Here is a 20,982-nt window from a genome sequence, read left to right as displayed (position 1 = left end):
CTTTTGGACTATCTCTTGTTTAAAATTTTCCATGCTCTCTGGCGCTTCTCAGCGTGATTCAGAAATTGACAATATTTCATGAAGTATTTTCGGTGAAAAACAACATATTTACTTAGGGAGTTTGAAAGAGATTAGCATTGGAGGTTGGAATATGCCGTGATTTAGAGCAGAAAGAAAAGAAGTTTTCTGGAGACTACAGGAGAGCCTTGGGTTCTTACACTGTCCCGGGGGGAGGTGGTCAACCATGCGAATGAGAGTGTCTAAAAGAGAAATTTAGGCAAAGTTGATAAAGTGTGCAGCCCTTGGGTCATTGTAGAGAGACACAATATTTATGGGTAAATGCAAAAATCTGTCCAGGTGAAAAATGTGCAAGGGAACAGTCCTGCTCAGCACATTCTCCCGGGCCTGTGTAGGCACCGTCTTGCTCAAAGGGACGAGGACGTCTGGTGGAGCGGAGAGCCACGACCCTAGAACCCAGGGTGATCTGGGTGGGCCTCCTCTCTGGAAAGCGGGGAGGATGGATGTCAGCCAGCGACGCCCCCACACGTCAGGTCCACATGAGCAGGGCAGACCCACCCCACTCAACACGGTCAGCAAATTTGATCGGAAGACTCCAAATATATGTAAAAATTTTTATTTTTTTTTAAGATTGTTTATTTATGGGAGACTGAGGCAGAGACACAGGCAGAGGGAGAAGCAGGCTCCATGCAGGGAGCCCGGCGTGGGACTCGATCCCGGGTCTCCAGGGTCACGCCCTGGGCTGAAGGCGGTGCTAAAATGCTGGGCCACCTGGGCTGCCCTATTTTTTTTTTTTATCACAAAATGATGGGAACCCATTGCCGGCCTTTCCTGGGCCTGTAGGCTCTCCCACCCCAGTCACCAGCACCACGCCTGGGAGCTGAGCTGCTGAAGCCATTTCAGAGAACAGAGCTTGACGGTCCGTCCGTCGGCCTTCAGCGCAGAAGTGGGGAAGCAGAGGCCGTCTGGGAGCCACGGGCAGGGCTCTGGGGTGCCCCTGGAGGCGTCCGCGCAGGCCCGGGAGGCTGTAACAGGGTGCGTCAGGCGGGTGACAAAGCCCCTCGCTGTTTGGCAGAGTGACGGGGACTGGCTGGGAGCCGGGGCCCAGGCACTAAGGCAGGGAGGCCGCAAGGCCGCGTCTCCCGGGCCCGAGCCCTCCTGGGCTTCCGTCCACACTTCGTCCCCGGCCGAGGGCTGGCTCGTGCGGGCCGCGTCAGCGGGTCTAAGCAGGCGTCAGGCCCCGGACATAGCGCGGCCTCACTTAGCAAGAGTCTGAAGCAGGAGGCCGCCCCGATCATTGCATTTCTGGCTCCAGAGCACCTCCCTGTCGGCTCCCAGAGGGGGCCCGAGGGGCGCTCTAGGTCGGAAGCGTCGGAGCAGGAGCACGTCTTCGCCTTGCACGTGCTCTGGGAAGGGCTCCGTCCGTGGCACTGTCTGAAGGCACAGATTAAATGCTTTACTCCGCCTTAACCATGCGGGCGTTTGCCGATTTCTCTAAAGATTATCATCAAGGTTAGTCACCGGAGGGGTTGCTGCCCTCAAAGCCCAGGGACTAGACTAGAAGGACTGGGTCTCGCCACTGGGCCTTCCTTCGGAGCCGCCCCTGAGGTGGGCTCTCCAGGCACACCAACCCTCTGGGACCCTCTGGGCCTCCGCACGCCGGAGAAGACGACCCACTGCCCTCCTCCCCTTTGACCATGTGAAGTTCAAGCTCTTTTGGAGAAACGTGGATACAGTCAGCGGAGCAAAGACCAAAGTTGCGCACATTGTCGACTTCCATCATCTGCAGAGAAAATGTGGTCCTCTCAGCCATCTCTCTCTCAGCTGGGGGCACTTGAGCCAAAGGGGAACCAGTCGTCTCCGGAACCGAGGTTTTCCGAGTGTTGACCATGTAGTTCTAAGCCTAGAGAGCAGGACAGACACGTTAATGAAGCACAGGGCCCGCCGACTCTTCTCGAACAGCCCGTGATCAAAGGATGCTTGTTAACATTTCGAAAAATGTCTTTAAAAAATATCGAGAGAAGAGTATTATTTGATAATATGATATTTAGACCATGATAATTAGGCCTATGACATATGATAGTTAGGCCACGTACAGAGTTCGGGCCCCTCGGTAGAGCTTTCTTGGAACCTAGACACGCCCACTCACTCCTGTGCTGTCGATGAGTAGTTACAGCCTCGTCCCTGAGACACCGGAGTGTTCACGTAGCCTAAAACATCTGCGGTCTGGCCCTTTCCAGAAAAGGTTTGTGGAGCCCAGAATATAGCATGTTTCCCTGCTCTCCAGCTGCTGGAGAGAGACAGGGAGATGAGCAATTAAAGTGGAAAATGGAAGGTTCCAGGAGACAAACGTATGTGAGAGCAGGTGGGAGCCCGGTTAAGCGTCCTTGGGGACAGCAGAATCTGTGGGGGGGGGGGGGAGAAGTCTTGAGATAAATTTAGAAGAGCGTGAAAGGGGCCAAAGAGAGGCAGCCGCCCAAGCCCGTCAGCACACGAAATCGTGTATTTCTGAGGACTCACACGTAATTCAGCGTGACAAGAGCAAGAGATGCTTGCTGGGGAGCCACAGCGGGGATAGGGTCTGACCGTGTAGAGCGGCCCTGTGGGTGGGGCACGGGTGGGGACCCCTGGAGGGCGGCCGCTGCGGGTGGCCGGTCAGCCTGGTACTGAAGAAAGAGCGTTGGCAGCGGGGGGGCTTGAAGGAGCGGGGCGCGGGCGCAGAGGGCGTGTGCGAGGCCGAGGAGTGGCCATCCGGGCAGCCCGGGCCCTGCCTTAGGGGGACCAGGCGGCCGCTGGGCCCAGGGCGCTGATCCCAGGTGGGTGGTGGGAGCCACGGAGGCAGAGTGGGAGTGGGGGGCACCGGACGGGAGTGCGGGAGGCCCACGGGCAGCTGGGGGGGTGGTAGGTCTGTCGGAACATCTTCGCCAAATGTCTGCGGGGCCCAGGGGTGCGGCCGGGGGCTCTGTGCAGGGTCTGCAGCTCAGCACCGGCTCGGAACTCGAGAGTCTGTAGGGTGGAGCAGGGTGTGCAGGGCGCCGCGACCGGGCGAGGCCACAGGGACCCGGCAGCCGGCGGAGGAGGGTGACGGCGCAGGACCCTGCGGGCCGGGCTGCGGGAAGGCGGGCTGGGGGCACCGGGGGGGACCAGGGGGGCACCAGGGTGCCCAAGGCAGAAGCTGATGCTGGGCATGGAGCCGGGCGGGTGCCTGTTCTAATGGTAGAGCCGCGCTTGGTGGCCCGGGAAGACACCCCAGGAGAAGAGAGGGACCAGACCCCGGACGGTGGCCGGGTGCCTGTGGGAGCAGAGCTGGGCTGCGGCGAGGGGTGGCCCACAACCTCTGGGCTGGCGGCCAGGCCGGCAGCGGGTCCAGGCACCGTGGGGGAGCGAGGGGCCCTGACGTGCAGTGGGCTGCAGGGGGTCGGCCGAGCGCTGGCACAGCTGGCACCCAGGCTGGAGCAGGGGGCCCGGGGACCCACCTCCGCCTCCAGCGCCCCGAGAGCCACTGCAGGGTGGGGTGTGCATCCTGGGCTCTGGGGAGTGAAGGGGAGGTGCAGGAGGACTGAGCCTGTGACAGTGGGTGAGGAGCCCGGACGGGGTGCGTGTCCCCAGGGCGGGAGCGCCAAGGGCCGGAGGCAGCGGAGGCCGGGTGCACAGCAGGTCACGGGGGGGGGGGGCCGTCCGCACCGGCCTGCAGCCGTGTGTGCCTCACAGGAGCCGGGGACGGTCACCAGTGATGGCCGAGAGTGGCGGGGCGGGAAGGGGCATCTGTAGGGCTGCACCGCGTATCATCTGTGCGACTTCACTCCTCCCTCCATGCTACTGCTTCCTGGGAGACGGTGGTGGGAGCCTGAGGGCACGGGCCCCGCACACCGAGCAGCCCAGACAGGTCGGAGCGTGTCCCCGGCCACCTGGACAGCGGCTTCGTCCCGAGGCCACCGCGCTCGCAATGGGAAGTTTCCTGGGCGCAGAGATCACAGTAGGTTGCGTGGCGGTGGGAACCCTGGCGTGAAGACGCAGCCCCTTAACCTAGAATCCAGGGGATTATTCTTCCAAACCGGCTCCTGCCTCTTTGGGGCAATCTCCTGGCTTTGAACTATTTTGCAGCCAAGAACTTTATTTACTGAAGAGAATGTGAGCACGACCCCTCTGCTAGATGATGCTTCACTGCACAACACAGAGGCTTGGGGGTGTGGGGGGACCCGCAGGGAGCAGGACACGAACTCAGGGCACGAGGCAGCACAGATATGAGCACAGAACTGAAGCCTGTACGTGTTTTCAGCTGCTTCCAAATACATAGAAATAAGGTTTTAAAGACCATACCTGCAGTGCTATCTCAGGTTATGTTTTCTAATCCAGTTATTATTCAAAGCAATTTTCTTCAAATTCCCCATTTAATCCTCCCAACACTCGACAAGGCGTAGGTACTGTTGATCTTCTCATCTCAGAAACGAGAACACCTAAGGCTCCAGTAAGTAGCGCCCCCCCCCCCCCGCCAAAGGTCACACAGATTGGAAGAGGGACCTGAGACTGGAATTCAGACCTTGTCACTCCAGAGTCTGTGTCCGAATATTTATGTGATTCAGTTAATTCTATTTATTATTTAGCAAATGCCCCTCCTTATACACTGAGCTCCAATGACTCATTTACAGGATGATGTTTGTTCATGAGGCAAAACCACGCTAGTTGCGGTCTCAGACACCTAGGGCGTAACGATGGAAATGAAGGTTTTTGAGGTATGGGGGAGCTGATTTTAGATCAGAAATGGAGGGAAAAAGTGTTCCCCCAAATCCAAAGCAATGTAGCCATTTTGTGAAGTCTTTGCTCACTTATCTAAGTCAACAGAGCCTGTAGGACATGCTGAAACATTAGTAGAGGTCGGGCAACATCTAACACAGCGTCCCAAGACCAATCTCTTTCCAATGATGTGAGTGAAACAACTTTCTAATAAGAATTTGTATGTAAAGAATCGCATCTAAACCTTGAATTTTGTTGCTGGATCGCAGAATAGAATATTAAGGAAACTGAAGTTCTGAGCATTTTAATATTCAGGTTAAAAAATTCCATTAGTATTTTCAATGAAAAAAATTCTTACTGATGTCGTGTGAGTGAAATCAAAGAGTTAGAATTCATTTATTTATTTATTTTTTATTTTTTATGATAGTCACAGAGAGAGAGAGAGAGAGAGAGAGAGAGGCAGAGACACAGGCAGAGGGAGAAGCAGGCTCCATGCAGGGAGCCCAACGTGGGATTCGATTCCGGGTCTCCAGGATCACGCCCTGGGCCAAAGGCAGGCGCCAAACCGCTGTGCCACCCAGGGACCCCAAAGAGTTAGAATTCTTATTTACATTTAGGTGGTTGCTTCTGTGTGGAATTTCCACCCACCGCCTATACGATTTAAGAGAAATGAGAAACAAAGCCAACAAAGATGCAGTAGCCTATTACAGATGCAAAGGTGAACGGGTTTTAATTAGATATTTCAGTTTAGATCTTTTTAAGTATCATTCTCACCCTGAAAAAATAGAACAACCAATACACGTTTGCTTTACTCCAGAGATTAATAAAATGGTGTTCTGTGAGTTTGCCGTAGACTGTTCGTCCATTGGAAAAGGAGGAAAATTAGCTGTGCTTGTTTCTGCCCGCCGCTAGGAAGAGCCCACTGACACTTTCCTTCTAAGAACCGTGTCTGGTCTGGAGCGCCTGGGTGGCTCCGTCAGCTCAGCGTCTGACTCTCGATCTCAGCTTGGGTCTTGTTCTCAGCGATGTGAGTTTGGGCCCTGCATTGAGCTCCGTGCTGAGATGGAGCTTACGTAAGGGGTGGGGGTGGGGGGGAGAACTGTTTTTAGTCCATATACCAAAACGTGGAAAACAAGTAGAAATCTACCAAAGTAGATTCTCCATTCGGAAAACTTTAGCACAGAAAATGGACGTTGATAGGGTTTTTTTCACCCAATTCTGTTACACTGGGGTTTACGGAGTTACTTTTATAAATTGTGAGGGTCACTGTAATCCTTCCCAACGCTGCAGCGTACCCTTCAAGATAAAGACCAGAGAAGAACGCGCCATCCCAGCCTCGGAAGGGACTGTGATTCTATCTGCTTCATGATATAACATCCCTTGGGGCAACGAGACACTAGGGCGGACTGGCTTTGGCCAAGGATGGCTCCTGAGGTCTGAGTTCTTGCGGAGGAAAACGCACTGCGCCATGCATCAAAGGTCTGGCTCTGATCCTGGGCTCTAGCACTAGCGGTGAACCCTGGGGCGAGCCGTGTCACTTCTTTGGGCCTCAGAGTCCTCATCCCCAAAAGGAGTTAGATTAAATCACACCCGACAATTTTTAATTTTGAGATTAATTGACTATGTCCACTGCCGATCACTGTTTATGATGTCACCCCTTTGCCAAAAGGTGTTTCGTCAGTTCATGAATCGAAGGAGAGACTTCAAGTTATATTCGGCTGAAATTAAACTAGTTCTAATCCACACTCCCAGTCATAGGAGGACTCCAGGATATCTTTGTCACCATCAAGGGCATTGGGCTTACTTATTCCTTTTGTCAAAATAATCCTATCCGTAGGTCACTCTTTTCACAGGCTCTTTGGGTAGAAGCTTAGATGATGTAACAGTTCTCTCTGGTGAATCCTCTTAATCCGTTTAAAAAATTAATGCATCGCGTGTTTTATAACGTGTAACAAAGCTTGCAGCTTTCGAGGAAGGTTCTGCGGCTATGCCAAAGGTAGATTTGAGAGGCAGGGCTAGTAATTGAAAGATCAGGAGTCTCGTATCTACTAAGGAATAAAAGAAATCATTAAAATAATTGATCGATGGATTGGCTTCTTAGAACAGCAAGTAGTCAGATGAACGGGCAGCATCTCTTTGATTCTTCCTGTTTTGCCGGGAAATGGCAGAAAAGACTCCACATCCGCCTCTTAGGCTTTAGGCCTGAGCGCAGTCATTCTGTGACTACCTAGGCTCATGATTGTCAGACACAGGCACGTATTAGATGACCAGGCCGACGAGACCACGGAGGAGTCGGCTGCAGTTAACTGGGACCGAAAATAAGTCCTTGTAAAGAATTTGAGCTCTTCCGTCCCCTGGCAGGCTGTGTGTGTGTCTGTGTGTGTACACATACGTATGCTCATATATGTATGGAAGGTGGGCCCTGATTGCTGAACCCTTTGGAGTGCATGTCTCCATCTGGTATCTTAAGCTAGTTCTCTACCATTTTAAAGAACAATACTTGAGACCTTTGTGTTTGTGGCACCATCACAACTAGACTTAAGTTGACCATTGTTTTCCTTTAGATTCCAGGGATGACTACTCTCCTCTTTCTCGTTCTCTCTCATTTAGTGAAGATTTGTTGAGCTTCTACTCTGAAGCGTCAAAGTAGGCGTAGGGCTCCTGTCCTCAGGGGGCACACAGCCGATTGAGGTCACGGGCATACGCACAAATTATTCCACAACGGGTAACGAGTAGAACGATGCAGGTAATTCCTATGTGGTGGTAGATGGCGGGAGGGAAGGGCTAATTTTGAATGGGTCAGAGAAGAAATCACGAGAGAATGTGGGTCTTGAAGCACGTTTTATAATAGTTCATTGTGAAAATGTAGGAGCGATCGCTCCAGAGAAGTCTCTGTCTTACGGTTGCTGAGAAGATAGAATTAGCAGAATTTTGTGCGAGAGGATAGAGGAGTCTAGGTGATTCCAAGGTTTTAGCTTAATTGACTTGGAAGATGGTCATTAACGGCAACGGGGATGGTAGGTCAAGAAGCAAATTCAACCTATGTCGGGACCTTTCAGAAAAGAGGATGCTTCCCTCCCTGCCAGTTAGTAAGCTATCACGCTCCTTATTAAAATTTGGCTCTGCCGTCTTGTTCCATCGCCAGGCAGTGATGTCATCAACATTGAAGATCCAGCACCGATGTGCTCTTGGCATCCAGGCTGATGGCTGCAGACTTCCCTGAGCAGGCAGGAGGACAGAGAGAGTGGCAGGGTCACAGGACAGACACCGTGAATTTTCTCCTGTGTGCTCTCAGAGAAAGGATCACGTAGGGTCTTCACTATGATGATAATCTTTTGGCCGGAGGCACTGTTATGTCCTCTGCCGTGGGGCTGGGAGGATCAGGTCATCAGTACTGGGAAATCACCCAGCCTCTAGCTGCAAGGGTTTTCATGCTGTGGGAAGTTTGTGAATAATTCTTATTCTTATTACATTTCTTGAACAGAAGATTTTATTACCAGTAGTTTGAGTGTTTGAGCCTCTGAACTTTTTGCCATGGTGATCAACCTGGCATTCTCGAGTTGAATCTGTGAATTAATACATACATACATATGTATATATATATATATATGTATATAATTTATATTCAACAATGAAAAAATCAACTCATCTTTTATAGATGAAAGTGCATTTTTATGTGGGATATTTCTTTACATTATTTGTTCTGATATGAGCAGCACTGGAAATACATTTTCACAAAAATCCCCGTATAATCAGGACATTGTAGTTCCCAAAGACCTGGATTTTAAGATACCAATTTATGATGGCTTTGTTTTGTGAATCTAGTAACTTTAGCATATATATATATATATATATATATATATATATATATATATATATATATGGGGCTAAGAGCTAAAATTCTTTACAAGGGCTTATTTTCGGTCCCAGTTAACTGCAGCTGATTCCTCCGTGGTCTTGTTGGCCTGGTCATCAAATATGTGCCTGTCTCTCTCTCTCTCTCTCTCTCTCTATATATATATATATACATATATATATGTATATATATATATATAGTCTTTCAGTTTTCATCTCTGTACGTTTTATATTTTTGAATTTTTGTTTTTTTCTTTAAGCTCCATACATGTTCAGTTCAACAAAAAGTATTCAGTAGACAAAGAAGGAATCACTCATGTTTATTTCTTCCGGATTCATATTAACAAGATTGAACAATGAGGGAGTGACTTTTAAACTGTTTACCTCTACCGTCACATCTAAGTTTCCATTTAAATTGGGGGTCGATCGGGAAAATACTCCAGGAAGATTAATATATTTTAAGACACTCTAGCAAAGATCATGCAACAAGGGGTCTCTTGGACCCCAGTCTTAATAATAAATGTTTCTTGAGCAGCCATGCTCTGGTCTTCAGCTACTAGAAATTAAGGAGCCAAAGTTGGGTCCACTTTATGAGATTGACTCTAAATTGTTCTTAAGTGGGATTAAATGGGACCCAAAGTCTCCAAAGTACAATGACTCCTCAGAATGACATTGGTTATGTTTTATAGAATATGTGTAGATTTCACTGAGCAAGGTGGGGAGAGAGGGAGAGAGACAGAAATCTTAGCAATGGATGGTGGTGAAATTTAATCTAGAAATCTCGGACATCTTCACAGTCAAGAGCCATTTCTGGCCAGATATCTGCTGTGTGTTGCAAGTCCTTTAGCGCTCTCAAAGGTCGTTTTGATTGAACAACACACAGGGCTTTAGCCTTTATTCCTTTGTGGACCTTGCGCTTCTTGGGAAAGCTCAGGGTGGGTGCAGCTCCCCAGATGAGGCTATCACCACTTGTAGTGTTGCCTTCAACAACTTTCTTCTTGCAGGTGGTGAGAAGGAGGGGGCTGTTTCATTGGCCCTCTTACAGATGTAACGGTGGCCTTTCCTTGGTGTTTCTTCTACTTTATATAAAGACATTAATCCTATCATGAGAGTCTCCCCCTCATGACTTAAAATAGCCCGAATTATCCTCCCAAAGGTCCCACCTCCAAATACCATCACATTAGGGATTAGGGCTTCAATGTATGAATTTTGGAGAGACAGTCAGTCCATGGAAAGGACTCTTTTAGTTGCTTTTAATTCTATGACTAAGAGAGACTGCCTTACATTGAAATCTATCAAGAATAGGACTGTAATACTCAAGGTTTATATGTAGACACATCTGAGCTCCAATCTCTTCTCTTATTCTCATATCTTCCTGATGTTGAACAGTTCTTGAATCCCTGAGTCGCAATTTCCTCAACCATGAAATTGTTCAGTCATGGTATCTATTGGTAGAGTTGCTGTCGAGATTAAATGGAAATCTTGCACATAAAGCACCTAGTGTGGTTCTTGGCACAAAATAGATCCTTGATAAAAATTTAAGTTTTGAAAACAACCAAACCTATTTGAACAAGAGCTGACACTGGTAATACAAATCATTAAATGATTTGATCAGTAGTTCGGTTGTTAATATCAAAAATGTTTTAGTATTTGATTATACATTTTTCAAGCTTCTGTTAATTATAACACATCATTGGTTTGTGTTGAAATAAACACAAGTGGTGGTGGTGTTGGTGTGTGTGTGTGTGTGCGCGCGCGCACTTGTGTGTGCATGTGAGCATATGTACCTTGATAGCCTCCCCCATCATTTCTTTGGGTAATTAATTCATTTTCTACTACAATATGAGAATTTCAACCAATGCAACACTCGCAGGTTTGGGATATATTTTATCTATACATAAACACTGTGCTTTTATTCCAGTGAAACCAGAAACATTTAAACTTACATTTTTTTAAGAAGATTATTCCCTAACAAAAATGTTCCTTTGACATCAATAAGGGGATGCTCCAATTAGATGCTACTGGAAGGAAAATGATAGAGAAAGAACCAAACACACACACACACACCTCTCAAAACTCCCAAGTTCCTATGAATCACACTTTGTTGACGTTCATGCTATTAATATAACAAGTATCCTAAAATATTTAATATTTACATTTTATAGACATTATCATTGCTTTTCCTTTTAGGTCTAGTGACTAGATGCAAAAATAAAATCTAAGCCTGTTCTTATGTGACCTGAAATGTCAAGGTGACAAATTCATTTTAAGACTTAACTTGAGGTATTACTCAGCAAAGCGACTGGAGAAAGGGAGTTTCTCAGTTGTGAAACAAGAGGAAACAAGAGCATCAGTAAGAAAGTGTGGCAGTATGATTTTTAATAGTTGGGTTTTCAGCATATGGGCTAAAGTTGAATGAATCCTTACTCTTGGATTTCAGCAATTGTCCTATGTTCTCATTACCTCAAGTGAAAACGGCATTTGCTGTAATTCTAGAAGATTTAAAGAAGAAAGAGGAAAATGCACATTACAAAGGACAACCTTGGGAGTGGGGTGGCATTCCTCCTATTTCAGGAAAATTGAAGCTTCTAAAGGGCATGGAGTAATTCTGAGCGCTTATGGGAAATAAAACAAAATCTAAGCATCATTCATAACTTGAAATGCGATTAAGAAACAGCACATGGAGCTGGAAATTCAAGAGGACTATGTCTTCACGAAAACTTCAAGTAGCTCCCTCTCTAAATTCAGTTCAGAATGTACCACAAAGACCTGTGGGATTTATTTCTGCACACTGGGTAGATTTATGTATTTAGAAAAGGGCTACCAGAAATGTATTCCCAGAAAGTGGCTTTAAGCTCTAGTAAATGATCTGATTTCTGGCCTCTCAAAGGAAATCAATAAAAAAAGAATAGGATCCTGCAAAATGAGTGGTTTCCTGGGGTGAAGCCATCCCGCATCACTGCACTTCTCCAGAATGAACCTGTTGCAAGCTATAATGGTTATGTGATTAGTGTGAATGAGTGTTTCTCACCACATAGATCCACTATTGACTTTTTAATTAATAATAATGTCTTGTGTTTATAGAGCTACCATCTTGAGGAAATTTGAGTGCTTTATAATTGATGAATTTCAATTTGTCTTCATACTATCCTACTGAAAGTATAGATTAGGTACTCTGATCGTGTTTTAATGAGGAAAAATAGAGCCAGAAAAGTTAAATCATCTCCCACGGAGATTTCGGAAGGCTAATAATAGAATCATCAATTAATATCTGGTAGTCTTTACTTCTAATTCTGGATGTTTCCCAAAAATATCTATCAGTCGTGTCAGTTATTCCTTAGGAAAATGAATCGATCAAAACAATTATTTGCAATTGTTGTGATTAACAGAAGTTTACATTTCTCCTCATTATTTTGGTGGCATTCCATAATTATTATTTAGCTATTTTTGTTTACTAGACTGCATGCATGTTTTAGTGATCTATGTTCACATAGATGTGGAATGTTCTTGGAATGTTCTTAAGTTATGTGTATCCGGAAGTTTATCTTTTAGTAAGAGATGATGTAAAACTTAAATTCTGGTATTTGGTAGTTGTGATTTTTTAAAAACTGGGTCTCTCCATCACCGACCTCTCATTGTTTTAGCTGACAAAAAAATTGAAGTAATCCCCCCAACAACACCATGTTCAAAACACTTATTGTACCTAAGGGAAAGTTAACTATCATGCTTTCAATCACCCATTCACCCAGCCTTAAAAATACAAGACTCTGATTCTTACTGCTTCTTGCATTACTGTTCTATCAATTTTTTTTAAATCTGACAAGTGTGTTACTCTCTTCTTCTATAGTCTCCTTACTGCTTCTACTTTGCTCCCCACAAGCAATGTGCTAACCTCCCTATTTGTCTCCACAACTTTAGTTGTCTATGCCTCAATACATCTGAGATAAATTTTCCTGATAAATTCTCTATAATTTTTGAAAGTATGAATTATTCAGGCACAAGGAAGTAAGCAGAGTATGTTGAACAGCCACATCTCCACCACCCAGCATAAAAAAATGTGACATTAGAGATACAGTCCGAAAGGCCTATTTGAAGCCTCTCCTGGACTTGTTTCTTTTCTTTGCTCCCCACTATCGTGTCTTTCATGGTTATTATTTTTATGCATGTTTTTATATGCTTTACATACATATCTGAATATATAAAACTGTGTAGCATATTTTTACCCGAGTCATTTCTTTCTGACACTTGCACTTTTTTCTTCACGCAACTTTGAGATTTCTGCTCTTGTAAGATTTCTCCATGTTAGTGTGAGTGACTTTGTTCTCTTCAGTTGCGTTGCTGTGTCCATTCATCCACACAATGCAGTTTATTCCTTCGTCTCCGAATGCACTTGGGTATTGTTTGGGATTTTCCCCATCAAATACGAACAATTACATAATAAACATTTTTTTAAAAGATTATATCTTTTAGAAAGAAAAAAAGAGAAAAGGAGGGTAGGGGCAGAGGGAGAGGGTGACAGAGAATCTCAAGCGTCCCCCACCCCACCACTGAGCGTGGAGCCTCATGCAGAGCTCAATCTCACGACCCTGAGATCATGACCTGAGCTGAAACAAGAGTTGGGCACCCGACGGACTGCACCACCCGAGCGCCCCTACATAATAAACATTTTTGTACACGATTCCTTGTTCACATTTGTGAGTTTCTCTAAGCCATTACTCAAGGTCTAAATAGTGGGAGGTAGGATCTGCTCACTTTCCATTTTATCATTAAACAGTGCTTGTGGCCAACTGACATACTGTACTTGCATGCCATATTCCATCTGAGAAAAGGCTCTTCATTGATCTATCAATTTCCTTTTTTTTATAAGATTTTATTTATTCTTGAGAGACACAGAGAGAGAGGCAGAGACACAGGCAGAGAGAGAAGCAGGCTCCCTGCAGGGACCCTGATGCAGGGCTCAATCCCAGGACCCCAGGATCATGACCTGAGCCAAAGGCAGACGCTCAACTGCTGAGCCACCCAGGTACCCCTGTCTACCAAATTTCAATGGAATTTCAGCTCCTGAAGGAGAAGAGCTCCTTCTCACATCTCAATCTGGAGGGACCTCCCCAAGGAATTTCTTCTTGTGAGGCGTCACCAATTCAAAAGCTCTTGGGCCACATGCTCAAATATGAATGTATGAAAAATGCATGGTGTGGTGAGATCTGGGTTGGATGGCAGAGATGGAGCCATGTGTCATCGTGCCGCATCCTACTTACAGGCTGCCAGCTAATGGTCCCAGGGATTCTTGGGTTACCTTGCTTATTTTCCTGAGAGTCTGTCTCAGAAATGTGTAATCATCCAATCTACTGTATCAGCAAAGATCAAGGACTCTGGTGCCAGGCTACCTGGGTTGGAATCCCTCCTCCACTGTCACTAGTTGTCTGCTCCTGAGCTCATTCCTTGTTTGTAAATGGGAGGGACGTGCTCAAACTTATTTCGTAAGGCTGCGGTGAAAACCGAACGAGGTCATATACATGAAACTCTCAAGTAGGTGCTAAATACATTTTTGATGAACTGTTGAAGAGATAAAAATAAGAAAAAGTTGTAGCATACCTCCTGCGTGTCGGACACTTTGAAGAACTGGGAAGATGGTAGTGACTTTAATATGTCTCTTTCCCAATTAACTACCAGTTGAGACTAAGCCGCCAACATATTGCTTGGCCCACGGTAGGCCCTCAATTAGATGGTGAATGAATCAATAAACCTAATGATTCTCTTAAGGCAATGTAAGTGCCCGATGTATGTCCTCCACCGTGATGGAGCAAGTTAATTTGTCCTTGGGAATCTTGCTCTGTGCGTGTCAATGTATTCTCATTCTTTGGATGTTGATTATTCCTGTATAATCTGGAAAGTTAGCCATAATATTTGAGAAGTCAGGATACCATATTTCTTGATGATGAGGAGGAACCGAGAATTGACTATTTCTTTAATCACTTACTTGTATACAGAATATTCTTAACTTTATTGATTATGATCAGCCCCCCCCCCTTTTTTTTCCCCTTGAATTTTAGGTCTCATTGTCCACGAAGGAGCTGCAGTTTACAGAGTATTTAAGCGCTGGCGAGCTGTTAACTTACACTGGGATGTATTAAATTATGATAAAGCCACAGACATCGAAGAAAGTAGCCGGGGAGAGTCTTCCACAAGCAGGACTTTATGGTTGCCATTGACGGCTCTACGGAACAGGAACTTGGTCCACCCAACCCAGTTGACCTCCCCGAGGTTTCAGTGTGGCTATGTGTTATTGCATCTGTTCAATCGGATGAGGCCCCGTGAAGATTTGTCAGAAGATAATAGCTCAGGGGAGGTTGTGATGAGAGTGACTTCTGTGTGACAAAAGTGTAAGGCGGCTTGGTGTAGACCACCCTGCACATGTTGGAATGTAATTGCAATGAATGGCGAAACCATAGCACTTCTAAAAACATACATCTATGAACTTTTTAAAATTTATGCTTTTTATATGAACATTTGAATTGCAAATACATTTTTCTGAAAAAAAAAGTTCTCTGGTTCTTTGTTTTCTGATTTATCACATCTTTTATAAGTTGGTACTTGAAATCATTTTACATATAATTTAACTCTCTACTTGGTTAAATGAATGATGAAAGTTATCCTTAAGGCTGAAACTATTTTTTCTTGCTTGTTTTAAATATATTTTTATCAAACTTTTTGCTCCATGTGTAGTTTTTTAGGCATGCTACGAATGGGAAAGAGTATAGAACTCTGTGGGCAGATGCCAAAGTGCCAATTGGCGACACGATGTTGCGTATTGGTCCTCCATGTGCCTCATGCTTATTGGCAAATGTGAGCAGGACTTTTTTGCTGAGATGAAATAATCTGTCACCAGGAATGCAAGCTCTAGGAATGTTGGCTTGTTTTCTAGCTTCTGAAACAGTACAGAGAGCTTATAAAAACTTAAAGATGAGTGGGAAAAAATAGTTTTACTCCAGTATGTATGACATACTTGTATTACATACAAGTAGATGGGGCATTCTGCATACTTCTAACCCTAAACCCCCCCCAAAACGTTGCATCATTGCTCGCGTATGATAATAATACTGCCTCACATTTGCATAACCCTCTTACAGACCTATCGCAGTCATTTGGGTTAATTATTAGTGTCTTGATTTCTGTGAGCCCTATCTTAATTAGATTTTCTTTTTGTAAAAGCTTATATACCTACTTAATCATTTAAACACTGATCCTATTACTTGGCTTAATGAAGTCCAGGGAAATATATTCACCAGCAGGGAGAAATGTTTCTCTTTCACTAGATAAGTATTTTTTTTTTAAAGAAAAAAGGAAAAGAAAAATGAGACTATTGATTCCCCAGGAACAGTTTGCTAACTAGTGGCACCTGGAGATTTTCCACCTTTTAATCCTCCTAATGGAGGGAAATGGCACAGTTTAATGAGCAATGACAGAGTAAATGAAGAGGCAGGCAGTCGTGCTTTCCTTAGAAACATGAGTTGAACATGTAAGGCATTTGAAGTAATTGATGATTAGATTTTAAAGCATATGAAATGGAATGCTTTACATTCTATTTTCTAAAAATGACCTCCAAGTGATTAATAATAGAGAGTTAATGTGACTAGGTAACACTGTGGTTCCCACATAGCAAATCCCACCAGTACTTGAAATAATAGTTTCCCCAGTTAAACAGCTGTCACAAATGAGTTAAGGATGTGATCATTTGCGGAAATGGGAAGGAGTCGGGAAGTCACGAAAGGAGGAAAGCAACTAGAGTTTTAGGGGCAGATGAGGAAAGCGAGAGTGTTATTACACATGCTCATTCAGTATGTCATTTGTTTTTTTTGGGGGGGGGGGTTCAATATTTATTTTAGGGAGAGACACAGCTTGCAAATAGCGGAGAGGCAGGGAATCTTCAAGGAGACTCCTCACTGAGCATGGAACCCAACAGAACCCAACACGGGGCTCTAGCCCACTACCCATGAGGTCATGACCTGAATCAAAACCTGGAGCCAGATGCTTAACCCACTGAGCCACCCAGGCACCCTTATATGTTGTTTGTTTTAATCTCATATTACATGAGACAATCCTGGGTGAGGCACTGGGAGGTAGCCGTCGGTGCTATAAATCTGCTCTCTCAGAATCCTGCCCCTGGTATCGGAGCAGATCATGTAACAGAGACACCAGGAATGACAACCTGCTGTCAAAGAAATAATCCACTATTTGTATCTCATAAGTGTTGATGTTTGTCCTAGACTGTTCAATCGCCAAGAGGAGCCATCAACAACAGCACCATTAATGGAGAATAATTGTGGGTGCTATTTAGAGCATCTCATTAAAACTACTGGATAAAGGTCTTAGGTACAGACTAGACTATCACTGCTCTGCGTTTAGCAAGTCTGCCCTTTAAATCAGTGTACACCTTTGTTTTCATATCAACTCACTAGAAACAAAAAAGGGTGATGACAGAAACCCCTCTCTGAGGTGTCAGGTGTGGTGCGTGAGGTGGAGACGTCTCCGTGTGAGTGGGCTAGTCAACCTGGAAGGAGTATGTGCTCCCAGGCTCCCCTGCTTCTCAGCCCCTTGCACCTTGGATGTACGTTTTGTCTACATGCACTATTTCCCCTCCTCACCTTCCTAGCCCCCACATCCTAACACACCCCCATACAGTCACATCCCCACATCCGACCCACTGAAGGTTGAAATAAGAATCTGGCAAAAATTTCTACTCAACAAAATGTACTCTCCACGAAATGATTACGTAGAAACTCAAACAGAGCACTCCAGGTGGGGAGGGGCATGCGTTTAAAGAATTGAATTCACTGCTTAAAAGTAATTAAAATTTTAATATGCAATGTGGGTTGTGATATAAAGAATTAACTTTGAAATTTGTTGTAAATGCTGTAATTCAAACTCCAGCTGCCTGGAATATCAAAAACGCACACGGTAAGGAAATTAGTTGGAAATATTTTAATTGTTTTAAAAATATTTTTCCAATATTATAAGCACTCAGACGTGTTCTGTCTCTTTTCAACCACTAATTTGGAGGACAGTCATGTACCAAGCACCTGCTGGGTGCCAGATACTGCTGGTAGCAGGCCACAGGATGACTCACATACACAGGGAGACTATAGGGACGTGCTGCACCACAGCATATGTGTTGAGATACAGGTGAGCAGAAGACAGTGATAGGCCAGAGGAGCAATCAGAAATCCCTGGGTTGGCTAAGGAAGGCATCACTGAGGAGCTGGCATTACTTGGGTGTTGAAGCATGGGTAGAAGCTTGCCAGTCGGACAAAAGGAGAAGGACATTCTGGAACAGCTCCTTGGGGGTGAAAGAGAGGCATATTTCAGTAATGACGACAGATTTTTACATTGGGGAGCAGAAGACACATGTGAAGATGTGATCCATCTCTATGGGGTTGACAAGGTAGCTGGGGCTGAACTCCATAGGGGACCATCAGAAGAAGGTGTTCGAGTTGCAGGGGGTAAGACTTTGCAAGGTCATTTTTGTTGGATGAATGTCCTGCAACCCCAAACCTGTGGGCAACACTCTCTGTTCTCAAGATGGGGCTAAAATATAATGGATTATGGTCGTATCCTCAAGAGAGTTTGGAGAAATCCTGCAAAATGAGATCACACACAGGCGCTACTGCTATAAATTAGACAATTCAGTAAAAATATTGGGGGCATTGAATGGGCTTCCCTCCCTCTCCCAGAAGACAGCAACACTCATAATTTTGAAGAGGAAAGTACGTTACAGACCTTGTGAAGTAGAAGAAAGTGTCTCTATTATTGAAAATAGTCCTAAACACTTCCCAGGATAAAGATTATCATCTGGTTTTTCTTAAACATAACTAAATTTGTTTTCTTCTATATGTCTCATTAACTAAAAAGATGCCAAAATAAAAAAAAGCTTTCTGTGTTGATTCTGTTTCCATACGGGAAACTGCAATTCTTTTCCTTCTTGTTTTTTTCCCCACACTATTAACATAGCCTATTATTTCTGATGATGTGCTATTCAATCTTCCTTTATCTATGAAGTGAAACAGCAAAATTAATGTGTCTTTGTTAATCTAGAATTAGATCAGCTATCATATAACAATTGACATGTCATTTTAAACAGATGTCATAATTTGTCCATATTTTTCTTTGTAATTTACTTTTTTGACTTGCAAATTTTAATGACAGTAGATTACAAATAACTGATATTTAAAATTTTTCCTTCCAAGTTCATCCTGTATCAAACTTCCATGGCAAAGGTTTTTTTTAAATTTTCAATACACGTTTGTAAAAATGACCTAACATAAAAATAATTTGATATTCGGTATATTAAGGAATAATTGGTTTAAAACCTTAAGAAGATACTTGAGGCAGTTAGTTCAATCCCATTAATCAGTTCAGAAAAAAATGTTCCCATCGTGTGTGTGTGTATGATACAGAACTGCAGCAGGCGCCATAATTTATAGCAAAGCTCAAAGTTCTAGGCCCCGGTGGAACCTAGAGATTAATTCATTATCTCATAAAGATGCCATTTTATACACAGTGGATTTATCTAGTAAATTAGCCAAAGACTTCAAAGTTATTTTAAGGGATTTTTCCCCCTAGGAAGTATAGATGTAGGACCCAGTGTTTTTTAAAAAGCACATCATAAACTTTACCCCAAAACCTGTGTTATTTATTATTTTCCACAACAAGTTAGTGGTCACTTAATTTTCTTGTTTTCATATTTCTGAGAAGTTTTTCTATATGTGACATGGCCTTTCAGGGGGAAAATTATCTTTTCTAATGCAGCAAGCAGAAAAAAGAGGTCTGCTCCAAGATGCATAGGGAATGGAGCCTAATGTTTGTAGGTGGATAATGGTGACTTAGGCGCTGTGGAGCTATCAGGCAGGATGCTCAACCAGCTGCTGGACCACAGAAGGGGCATCGGCTGTGAGTGAGCGGGACCATGGGGGGAGACGGCTTATGGGGTGGCACCTCTAGCTCCTCATCGCAGATCCACTGGGGTTTGGGAACACAGGAGATCTGCCCAGAAGCTGCTATGATAACAAGGACGATGTGGATGGGGGCTGCAAATGCTCTACGGGACACACTTCCAACCATACTCTTGGGAATGTCAAGAGTTAATCAGAAGGAAGAGCCAAAGCATAGATCTAGAGACCAGGAGAAGAGAAAGTAACACCATTTAACTACGCCCTGCACCATGCATTGTTTTGGGGGCTGCAGTTCTCGGGATGCTTCCTTCTCTACCTCCCCCTCCTTACCCATTATTCTTGGCTTGGACGAGGCACAGTCATGATCACCGTGTGCCATTGTTAAAAGCACTGTGATCCCGGCACGTGGCGGGGCCCCCGGCTGCCCCAGCTGGGTATGTCACCAAGGCCTGGCTCCGCAGTGGGCTGGAGAGGCTGCCCCCGGGTTAGCCTTGGCTTCCTCGCAACAGCCTCGCAAGAGCGTGGGGCGAGGCGACAAGGCCTCGGAGGCCTTGACTTACAAGTGGTTTAACATCGATTCGGCTTGGTTTGCTTCATTGGTTAAAGCAGATCACCAGGCAAGCTCAGACTTAAAAAGTGGGAAAATCAGATGCTACCTCTTGACGAGAGGAGGGACAATGAATTTGGGGCCATGTTTAATGTACTGCATTTCATGAAGTTTCCACGGACTCTTGAAAAAATATGTGTTCTTACAATTGTTAGTTGTGATATTCTAGAAATTTCTGTTATGACAAACGGGTCAATATTGTTCAAATTTATATCCTTACATATTTTTAAAATCTACATGTTTTTTTAAATAGTAAATTTATTTTTTATTGGTGTTCAATTTGCCGACATCTAGAATAACACCCAGTGCTCATCCTGTCAAGTGCCCCCCTCAGTGCCCGTCACCCAGTCACCCCCACCCCCCGCCCTCCTCCCCTTCCACCACCCCTAGTTCGTTTCCCAGAGTTAGGAGTCTTCATGTCTCCCTTTCTGATATTTCCTACCCATTTCTTCTCCCTTCCCCTCTATTCCCTTTCACTATTATTTATATTCCCCAAAAGAATGAGACCATATAATGTTTGTCCTTCTCTGATTGACTTATTTCACTCAGCATCATACCCTCCAGGTCCCCCCACATCGAAGCAAATGGTGGGTATTTGTCATTTCTTACATGTTTTTATCAATCTCTTCCTTATGATTAGGGATTTGTCTATGCTTAGCTTATAAATTTTTGTTTTATGTGTTTTAAAGTTCTGCTTTTAGGTATGCATATATATGCCTATATATACGCATAGACAGAGATACAGACGATACAGATAGAGTTATTGTGTCTTGACCTTTTTTCATTATGAAATGTTCTTTATCTCTGGTATGGAAGTTC

At 44.7% G+C, this 20,982-nt stretch overlaps 1 protein-coding gene across 1 annotated transcript in view; it reads left to right on the top strand.

Moving 5' to 3' along the window:
- Positions 1–14,983, top strand: part of MARCHF11 (membrane associated ring-CH-type finger 11) — a gene marked incomplete at its 5' end in the record, with an annotated part of 95,898 nt that extends 80,915 nt beyond the window's left edge. Inside the window, one exon of the mRNA XM_055325530.1 lies at positions 14,661–14,983. Within this exon, the coding sequence (XP_055181505.1) occupies positions 14,661–14,983 (323 nt within the window). The remainder of the gene's footprint in view (positions 1–14,660) is intronic.
- Positions 14,984–20,982: the final 5,999 nt, after the last annotated feature.

This window comes from Nyctereutes procyonoides, unplaced genomic scaffold, assembly GCF_905146905.1.
Source record: "Nyctereutes procyonoides isolate TBG_1078 unplaced genomic scaffold, NYPRO_anot_genome, whole genome shotgun sequence".
In the NCBI taxonomy this organism is placed as follows: domain Eukaryota; kingdom Metazoa; phylum Chordata; class Mammalia; order Carnivora; family Canidae; genus Nyctereutes; species Nyctereutes procyonoides.
This window is presented reverse-complemented; position numbering and strand designations above follow the sequence as displayed.